Source organism: Lactuca sativa, chromosome 3 (assembly GCF_002870075.4).
Source record: "Lactuca sativa cultivar Salinas chromosome 3, Lsat_Salinas_v11, whole genome shotgun sequence".
Taxonomy (NCBI): domain Eukaryota; kingdom Viridiplantae; phylum Streptophyta; class Magnoliopsida; order Asterales; family Asteraceae; genus Lactuca; species Lactuca sativa.
This window is the reverse complement of record NC_056625.2, coordinates 269,873,173-269,883,819: the sequence shown is the minus strand read 5'-3', so window position 1 is coordinate 269,883,819 and position 10,647 is coordinate 269,873,173. Positions and strand designations below refer to the sequence as shown.

The following is a 10,647-nucleotide window of genomic DNA, read 5'->3' as shown; positions in this document are numbered from 1 at the left end:
TTCTTTTAAGTTCTAATTCAGACAAACATAATAGGAGAGAAAATAGACAACATTAAAAAAAATCTAAAAAAGTTAAAATTTTTAATAAAAACCTACCATTTATCACCCCAAGTTATGTTGTTGAACCAATTTAGAAACAAACATGCAGTTGTTAAAAATAAGTAACAATTAAATATTGTTGTTTCTCAAATGTAATGCATTACTAGGATTGAATTGTGAAGAAGTAATTAAGAAACTTATATGGATTACTTAGCTAGCTAGGTCCATAAACCTGAAGCTAGCCCTTTTAAGTTTTACATATTTTAGTTGATCCCTTGAGGATGTTTCGATTTATGATAGTTTATCTAGATGTTTATAGAACCATTTGCAGGTTCAGGTAGTTTGGTATATATGAAAATGTCAGAAAAAAAGAAAAATGAGAAGAGAAGAGAATGTAAATGTAGTCGTGAATTCATGGAGGTCCCATTTGTGCTGGAGACTTGAGCAACTTCTTTAAAGAGTTAACAATGCTCTTAAAAGTTGGGCGTTGAGCAGGATCACTGTGAAACACATGGAAAATTAATTAACCAGTTTAGAAAAAGTACAAGAGGAGCTGAGATAAAAAGATTGATAGATAGATAGATAGATAGATGGCAAGTGTTTGTTAAATCTTACTCGGCCCAACATGATTCCATGAGTGAAGTTAATGTCGGAGGGGTGTTGATGGGTATCGTTAGTTTCCTGTTCTGGAAAGCCACTGCTCCCACAACCTGAATATAATTTAAGTAATTTAAAAAAGATTTTTTCCCTTATATGATAAATAAAAGGATTATTTTAATTTATTTATGATTAAGCTGACCTGGGCAGGGCTGAGTCCGTTCCATGGCTGCTGCATGGTGACGAGCTCCCACAAGATGACACCGAAACTGTAAACATCAGATTTTTCATTCGAGGGCTCACCACGCAGGAATTCAGGGGCCATCCATTCAGGCTGTCATCATTACATATATAGATATATATATAAAAGAAAAAAAGAAACAGTTAATTACTTATACTAGTATATTATAATTACATGTGCATATATGGTATATTTCAGACAGGACAAGAAACGACTAACAAACTGTAATTACAGAAGCTTACTGTTCCTGCAACAAATTTTGATGATATGAAAGTATTTGCTTTAAATCTGGATAACCCAAAATCACAAACCTACAAATACGTACATTTATATATAACATGTGGGTCAAATACAGAAAACGGTTAGTTACAAATTAAGTACGTGTTGGATTAATGTAAGTACCTTGATAGTCCAGTTTTATCGACCAATAAGTTTGGAGATTTGAGATCCCAGTGAACGATTGGAGGATTAAGACAATGAAGATAATTGATACCCTTTGCCTGCAACAACAAATAATAATTATTTTAATTATTGTTGAAATTCAAGATTCATAATAATAAAAATTTAGTGTAATTAACCAACCACATCCAAAGCCATGCGTATACGTCGCCTTTGATCCATAATTTCACCAGCTGTTGATCGATGTATAAGACGAAATAGACTACCCCTGTAATTAATGTTTCATCATCAGTTATATATAACAAAAAGCAACTTTCCATGCATGATAATGATATTGATTGAGTTATACTGTATATAAAATGAAAAGGGAGGTTAGGCTACCTAGGTAAGTACTCTGTCACTATTGAAAAATGTGGGCGAACAGTCACTGCACCCATGAACAGAACCACATTCGGATGCCGCACTCGTTTCATAATTGAAACCTTACAACAAACCAATATTCAACACCAAATTTAGAATACAATTTTTTATATAAAAACATACATTATAAATATAGAAATAATGTTTGTTATAGTTATACTATATATATACCTCCCTCAGAAACTCCTTCAACTGATCATCTTGGAAGTCCTGGACAGTTAATACCTTAACTGCCACATCCTACACATACGTACAATAAAAAACAAAAGAGTTAAATTAATTAGATTCTGAAAATAATAGTATATAATCAATGATGCATTGTGTTTTGGTTATAGAAAAAGACCAACCGATCCATGCCACTCTGCTCGATGCACTGTCCCAAAAGAGCCTGAAACAACCAACATTACCCATGTATGTTAATGCTATATTTTATTAATTAAGTAGTTATAGTATATAATATAAATGATTTGGAGTTTGGAGTAGTAATTAAGGTAATGGTTAATGGCGAATGGTTACCAGCACCAATACGCTCCTTGATATGCAAGTCATCCCAAGCTATCTCCAGCCAGTCCATTGCAAGAGATGGCTCAAGGGTCAAGTACCTTGGAGCAGTCACAGGAAAACTATTGCTTCTAATTGTACTCTTGCCTTGATCAATATCTGATAACTGCTCACTACTACTGTATTTCACTGCTTTTGGCGTTTCAATCATCTCACAAACTATATAGTTTCTATCAATTGGGACTGGGACTGGGACCGGGACACATCTCATTTCCTTTGATTCTACTACACTGCTTTCTTCCTCACATACTCCCCCTCCTCCTTCAATGCCTGCATGCATTCATTTAATTACCACATTAATTCATCATATACATTATTTAGGGGGCCGGGACAGTTTTATGTATGTATGTATGTATGTATATTAGTTAACAATTAATAACCACGTACTCTTCACTTGAGAAATGGATGCTCGGTCCACATAAACTTGTTCAACTTCTTTCAAATGAGAGCTTTGAAATGGTGAAGGCACCGAAGAAAGTATATCTCCATTTATTGATGAATCCGGATTATACATGTTTCCTGGTTGCCCAATTAGATCCATTACATACTCCCTACATATAATTAAACAAAACATACATTAATAAAAATAAAATAAACAATGAAATTAGATATAAGAATTTGACCTTGTGGATTTATCGTTTTGAATTTTGACAAGGCATGAGGATCTATGATCTTCAACACAATACTTGCAGCCTCGAGCTATGCGACAAGCTAGTCCCACATAGTCTGCCAGTTTCTGCATATGCATCCATATATATTAATTTCCATCAATATATATAAGTAGCCAGCTCCATCATATAATATATATTGAATTTAAATCATATATATGTAGAAGTAGAATAGAAAAGAAACAAAGAAGAGGCGAGGAGAGGAGATGACCTAAAATCAGAATCTGCAATTGAAAAAGCATGACGAGAGGCGCTTGTTGTTCAGAACATGTTCATAGTTATAAACTCTGTAATGGAACTATAAATGGTGAAATGAGATCGAGAGGCACTTGTTCGGCCTTAAGATGTCAAGGATATCAGTTGCCTTCTCTAAGAAGTTGTTCCAAATCCACTCGTACCTCCTCCTCCGAGTTCTGTACCAGAATATACACACAGGCCATTGACTTGAAATTAGGTTTTTGCTCCCGTCGACAGTCATAGAGCGCCGGAATCTGATTGTCGTCGGAATGTTATATAAGGATTTCGCAAGGTTTAATAGTGAAGATGGGGTGAGAGAGCTACAAATGGTAATGGTGGATGAAGTGTTGGTCGATAAGGCATGTACATCGTCGGCGTGCGATGCCTAAAGATTCGGTGTGGGTTGGAGGTGGGTATGAGGCGGGGTTTTAGGGATTCGTTTAATCGAAGAGGATTTTAAGAATTTCAAAAATATGAAAATATCGATTGAGGTCAAAAATATGATTTTAGGAACCTCACAACTAAAAATCGCATATCAGAATCCACACAATCTTTTGGGAAGTGAATGTGATGTTGCAGTGGTCTGTTAGAGATAGACAGAAAGGAAGGACATGGATGGAGGAAAAGGGTGGCCTGGTGGTTCTAGGCCAAAAAACCTTTGATCAATTTCATGGCCTGGTGACCAAAAAACCTTCGATTTCACTAAGAACCGGAACCCTAGTTCCAACAATAGTCGATTTTTGGTATTTGATTGAGAGAGAGAGAGAGAAGAACGATTGAAAGAAGGTAGAGGAGAGCTTGGCGGTGTTTTTAATTTTTTCAGAATTTCATTTCCCCCTTTCCCCCACTATTAAAGGATGGAACGCGCGTTCCATTAAAAAATATAAAGCGACATCCTTAGACGACGCGCATTTTATTATAGGTGCCCTCCGTGTTTTTTTTAGACACTAATTTAAGGGCGTGCAATAATGCGTGTCTTCTATCCTAAAATTGTTTGAAGAGATGACATTTTTCTAATGTCACTCTCCTTTGCGTAACATAGATCAATGAGCGTCGTATTTTGCGCGTCGTAAAAGGCCTTTTTTCTTGTAGTGACACCACGTCTTATTTAACCTATCAAGTATTGAACAAATTTAAAACCATCTTCATAAATTGTTCACAGCCACATTACTGCATCACGAATCTCAACACCATTTGTAATTGATCAGGTTCGCAAGACATGAATTCAATTGAATAAATCAATTGATAAACCAGGTAGCCCAAAAACACATTCACGACACAAGATGATGAGCACAAGAAAGAATTGTAAATTGATAGAACGAGTAAACGAGAGTTGCATAATCCAAAAAAAATGTGTGAATCAGAAAGTTTGATCGTTGAATCAATTAAGAACGACATATTATAGACCGTAAAAAAAAAATACAATAGCGCTAGAGCTGAGAGATTTACCAGAGGTGTTGCTCTTTGTCGGAGAGGAGGGGCTTCACCGAAGCCGATGTCTCTGGATAGCGATTGACGACAGGAAGAGGCTGGAGGGAGGAGGCATTGGACGGAGGTCAGAGGTGGGAATAATCGACACTAAGAGAAATATCGGAGGTGAGATAAGTTATCGCATGAGAAAGAGAGAAAGGGCAATGGAGGTATTTGTCTCGGTCAGCCGTATTTTCATTCATGACCGAATCAGTGGTTTTTCATTAACTCAATCAGATATGCGGACCGAATTAGTCGAATTTTAGACTTAACAAATAGACTGACCGCCCGAGTCAGCCAAAATTGCTGACGGGACCCAGTCAGCCCAAAATCAAACAACCCTTAGTCCCTTATATTGATCTACACCTCTCTCTATCGTCGCCTCTATCATCCGTCACACATGATTGAGTGAGGAAATGGTGGCTTTTTTCCCTTTTGTTTCTTGTGCATCACAACTTCTAACGCTATTTGGGATTTGCGTATTCCCTCTTCAATTGAAGCTTCAAACAGGTCTGGGGTTTTTGTAGGCAACGTAGCAACACCCTGATGAGCCCTAACTTCTTTTTTGGTTTCGATTTTGGAATCAAATATCGATTATCGACAAAAACAATATCATTCAGGTCAGGAACGTTCTTCTTTTGATTTTATTTGATTATATTTTTTATTTTATACATATATTCACTTTCTCCTGCATCCCCTTTTTTTAGGTAATAAAGAACGACCAGCTTCTTCTCCTTTCTCCTCTCTATTTCATCGCTTTTCTCTATCTGCAAAGGCTTCAATGCCATCATCGAGCAACACATAAAATGATGGACGCTCAGCTACGTTGTCAGATTGCTTTCCGGAATGTCCGGCATCTCCAGGCATTTATCCATCTTCTGATCCCTCCATGTCCTGTTTCGCTTTTGGTGGCTCGCTTCGGGTGGTCGGTGGCAGATTTCTATCTGATCAACATTCATTTGATTCTTGATTGCAGCCAAAATATGTGTTTCAATTTACAGGTAGCTCATATCTTTTTCTTTCTCAGAATCAGGGCATTATTTTTTTTTGTTACAGTTACTTTCTTTGTAATGGAGACTCTTTCTGATACACAATTGCTGGTAGGAAAGGAATTGTATCTGGAGATGTGATAGAGAAGACTGGAAACAAGGCAAAAAAGAATGCAAGACATGGGTTTCAATTTACAGGTACCTCATATCTTTTTCTTTCTCAGAATTAGGGCATTACTTTTTTTTACTGTTACTTTCTTTGTAATGGAGACTCTTTCTGATACACAATTGTTGGTAAGAAAGGAATTCTATCTGGAGATGTGATGGAGAAGACTGGAAAGGAGGCAAAAAAGAATAATCATTAAGAACATGGAATATGTTGCACGCTCCCTAAGAATTAGCCATTTTTTCCTTTTTTTGTGTCTTCTGCTGGTGTGGAACACCATTTGAAACAGACAATAAACAAGGTATGTTGCTTTTTTATTCTATTTGTCCTCTTTTGTATACAAAGCAACATTTTTAGCAATTCATTTGAGCGGTTTATGTAGACAGCCATAAGTTTTATTAATCGAGTTTTCTCATATGGGTTTGTGTAGATTGTTATTTTGACATCAATGTGTCATAATTTCGCATCCCTGAAATAAATGGTAAAGATGCCTTCATGGAATTAGATAAATAAGTAAGTGTTTTTTTTCAATTTGTTTCATTCAATTCCGATATGCATTTTTCTTTTATTTTTCTCTTATTAATCAACTTTACAATTTTTTTTTTCTAATATTGTTGTATATGTAATTAATTCGCTTAATCTGCACTAAAAATAGGGATTATCAAAACTGAATAATATTTAGTTGCAAAACAGAAGAGTGATTCCATGGTTGAAATGTTGAATCTTTCAAATCAGAATATGCATCCATTGACACTACTCAAAATCAAATCTTTCAAATCAGAATATGTGTCTACTTTATTTTGTGTTTGGGACGATATTTATATTGATTGTTCTAACATAAATTAAAAACTGATGTTGCTGTTTTTCTTCTCTCCACATAGAAAAAGAAAGAGCAATACAGTCCTTGCCAACATCTTTCCACCATACGTGTTCTTCATTCAAACCAATAGGAATCATAAAGATCATATCTAAGAATGATGATATAACGATTGTTGGGTTTTAGTAATTGTGTTTCTACCAAAATTTTGCTTTTGAACCTTGAAAATAATGTAACGATTTGGATACATGATTTATGACGTGAATACCGCCCACTGATCTTTTCTTTCCAACTTGAAAATTGAAATTTATATCACCATAAATCATTACACTTTTCACCATATGTTAGAAATTTAAACTAGATTGTTATTTTTGAGTATAGTAAAATGTTATAATGGAATAGAAATTGGTATTAGATACCTTAAAAATAAGGGACAACCCTCTTACCTATTTGGCAATAAAGGTATTTTTCTGAAAATACGGAAAGTGGTGTTGAAAAAAATTAGTTAGCGTTATTAAGGAGGGTTACCATTTAATGAAAACACCAAAATCATTGAAAGGGTGACGTGTGTTACTTCCGGTCATGATGGAGTAACTGATTTATAGATATGTACAAAGTTAATTAATCTCTTGGCTTCTGTTACTGTTTTGTTTTAGTTGGGTTCTTGAGTATTTCATGAATACTTGCTAATTTTGTACTTCAGGTGTTTCATTTGAAATGGATATGCATTAGGTATCAAGTGTTTGACAAGGTTGGTAATTGGTGTTTGCAAGTCTGTTGATAAAAATGTTGAGGTAAAATCAATTTCCCTGTTTTTTTCTACATGGATCTTGACCATATTTTTAGATTTGTTAAAAGTTGCAGCGTGTTTGATTATTATGTGAATTGATTTTAACAGAAGCTAATGGTAAAGAGAGATGGAGGATCTTTCTTGCGATGTGCTCAAACGGTAGTGGTAAGGCTTCCATCCCAATTTCATTTGAATTTCTTCTTTATTTTGTGTGTTTTACACTTTTGGTCCTTGCTTAAGTGAGTGTGAATAGACCCTTGGTAAAATGGCTATTTCTTGCCAAATATATGAAGAATGTGGTTCAAATGTTTATTTACGTGTTTTTCTACTAGAAAAGAAAACCTAAAAAAATCCAGGTACTACATAAAAAAGGTAAGTTCCTAAAATACCATTTGACTAAAAACTGTCCCATAAGTCAAATACCACAAAAAAAAAAAAAAAAACAAGTTTCCTAAATTTTACCCTTGGACCAAAAACTACCTGCATCTCTTTCCTATGAGAACTGTTTTTAATTGCATTATTTTAATCCTTGGGTATATTTCGTTTGTAATTTTGGTCGACATTTTTTTTTGCAAGTAATGCTAAAGATAGTCAAGGATGTTTTTAAAGTTTTTTTTGCTGTAAACTCACTTGAGAGCTTTTTTTTTTTACTCTTTTTGGTAATTTACTAATCGATATCTTCGACATGATGCAGCAGAACATGACAGCAGCCATGGACATATGCAAGAAAATCGTTAAAGACCACCCAACAACTTGACCAGCCCATATCATATGCTTTTGCCACGATCTAATATCCTTCCTACTGTATCCAAAATGTATGTAATCCAATATCATGTAGTCATTTGCTAATGAATGAATATCTTTTGATCCATATTATGTTGCAAATTACATAAATTCATCCGGTTAAAAAACGAAATCAGATAAAGTTGTTTGTATATTTTGAAAAGATGTTGAATACTTTGAATTGCAGTCAAATATTGCTATCATTTATTTTAGAGAAGATTTTGACATATCTAATCCTTCAGATATAATTTGAAAATGACTTCACGTCTTATGTGTTAGTCAACATACGACTTTTTTATGTGCAGATTGTATTTCTCATTTCAGACGCTGCCATTCCGATGGATAATAAAGTCAATTACCCAATATATCGTAAACGACATCGAAAGCTTCTGACCCCGCGTAGCGGGGATACCTGTCTAGTTAATACTAAACATATAATTTCATTAAAAATAAAAAACATTTTATTAATTAAAATAAAAATTACATCAAACTTAATATTTAAATAAGGAGAGAAATAATTAATATCCTAATTTTATATAAACCAAAATACGTCGTTTGGAATCATCGTGTTTGTCATCGCCCTCATTGTCCTCGCCATCGCATTGATCGTCTTCATCATTCTCCCCAGCGTCACTGTTGTCGGAATCTTCACTCTCGACGAACATATCAGAATCCTCGTCTGATTCGTCAAACAAATCATCGTGAGGAAACTCTAACGGAGGCTGAATATGAACCCTATAAATGTGCTCCACCAAATCAGTACGAAGGGCGTGATGAATATCGCGATTGTGTACTTCTCTTCAATTCACCCTATATTCTTGTGTACCAACGACTACTCCTTCGACATTTGGCAAAACTTCATTTTCGTTGTACCGACATATCGCTCTTCATTCGTCTTCAAGAATCATATTATGGAATATGATACATGCATACATTACGTGTTGTAACCTTTTCACCTCATATGACCTTGCCCCGACCGTTAGTATTTGCCAATGTCTCTTAAGTACACCAAATGTTCGCTCCACATCCTTCGTAGCCGACTCTTGTGCCTCTTTAAACTTTTTCCTTTTCTGGTCGTTAGGACATGTAAACGATTTCACAAAAACAGACAAGGGAGGATATATACCGTCAGTAAGATAGTATCCACGCTTATATGCTACCCCATTTGCTTGAAAAGCTACATCGTGCGACTTTCCATGGTAGATATCGTTGAATACCGGCGAGTGGTCTAGCACGTTGATGTCATTGTTTGCACCAGCTAGACCAAAGAATGCATGCCATATCCAAATATCATGTGATGCGATATCCTCTAGAATGATCGTCGGCTCTTTGTGGTCGCCTCTCATGTACTGACCACGCTATGCGTTGGGGCATAATGACCAACTCCCACACATGCAATCGATACTACCTAGCATTCTAGGGAATCCATGCTTGCCTTCATGCACCGTGTATAATTGGTGGATATCGTTGATAGTTGGTTTGCACAAATATCGTTTCCCATAAACCAAACAGACCGCTTTGCAGAACTTGTACACACTCTCGCACAGTACGCTCTGACATCCTAAAATACTCGTCCCATTTATCTGCGCACATACCGTATGCTAGCTGACGAATTGCAGTCGTGCATTTTAGAATGGGAGAAAAACCTTTTTCTGCCTTGCATCCATTTTCCATTGGAAATAAGGAAAGTGACCTTCCAAGTTGTCAACAATACGTAAGAATAGTTCATTCCTCATCCGGAACTGACGCCAAAACTTTACAGCGTGGATGACGTCATCTGCAAAATAATCTTCTATAAGGCGATCGTGTCCGGCTTCGTGATTTCTACGCAATGGCGGCTTTCTTAGCTTAGTTCGTGCACGTGATGTTTCGCGTAGTCGGTTTTGATAGTATGCAACCGTTTTCGCCATGACGGAACCAATAAACTTAGCCTCCTCTACAGCCGTCAAATCGGATGATGAACATGATAACATTTTGAATAATATTTTTTGGAGAGAAATATATGTTATGGGTTAAAAAAAAGATAGAATATATATATATATATATATATATATATATATATATATATATATATATATATATATATATATATATATATATATAACCGTTTGGAATCAAAAAAAGATAAAAAAAAAAAAATAAACAAGTCAATCATGTGAAGAGAGAGAGAGTGTGGGACTCCCTCCCCCCACCTTTTTCCCGCGTTTCCTTTCCCGCACCCCTGGTGCGGTGTTTCTTCGTACGTGATCGTTTCCTGCGGTTTTTCCGCTCGCCACTCTGTCCGGCCTAACACATGAAAACTTTATCTTTTTCAACTCATTCAACCTACTTTCTACATCATTCTTTTTATTTAATTAAAATTAGAAAATATAAAATAAAATAAAATATATCATTTTTTCATTTAAAAATAACATTTTGCAAATTAAAAAAAAATTCTAAAATAATATTAAAAAAATATTTAATTAAAAAA

General features: G+C 35.3%; 1 protein-coding gene, 1 long non-coding RNA gene and 1 pseudogene across 6 annotated transcripts; 1 reads left to right on the top strand and 2 right to left on the bottom strand.

Annotated features, from left to right (window-relative positions):
* Positions 1-227: 227 nt before the first annotated feature.
* Positions 228-2,999, bottom strand: LOC111893287 (serine/threonine-protein kinase CTR1-like; annotated as a pseudogene).
* A 2,006-nt stretch (positions 3,000-5,005) lies between these two features.
* Positions 5,006-8,396, top strand: LOC111877042 (uncharacterized). Of its 5 annotated transcripts, none has more exons than XR_002845234.3 (8): positions 5,006-5,252; positions 5,340-5,633; positions 5,742-5,819; positions 5,921-6,088; positions 6,218-6,300; positions 7,308-7,398; positions 7,503-7,559; positions 8,089-8,396. It is a non-coding gene; the product is annotated as an uncharacterized LOC111877042 (long non-coding RNA). The 5 variants fall into 5 exon arrangements; XR_002845232.3 differs by having other exon boundaries at positions 5,007-5,252; positions 5,925-6,088; XR_002845231.3 differs by having other exon boundaries at positions 5,007-5,252; positions 5,737-5,819; positions 5,925-6,088.
* Positions 8,397-8,597: 201 nt separating this feature from the next.
* LOC111877057 (uncharacterized) lies at positions 8,598-9,523 on the bottom strand. The gene is made up of 3 exons (XM_023873601.1): positions 9,126-9,523; positions 8,720-8,912; positions 8,598-8,603 (listed from the first exon to the last, which is right to left on the bottom strand). The coding sequence occupies exons 1-3, from the start codon at positions 9,521-9,523 to the stop codon at positions 8,598-8,600; spliced, it is 597 nt and encodes a 198-aa protein (XP_023729369.1).
* Between the last annotated feature and the right edge of the window lie 1,124 nt (positions 9,524-10,647).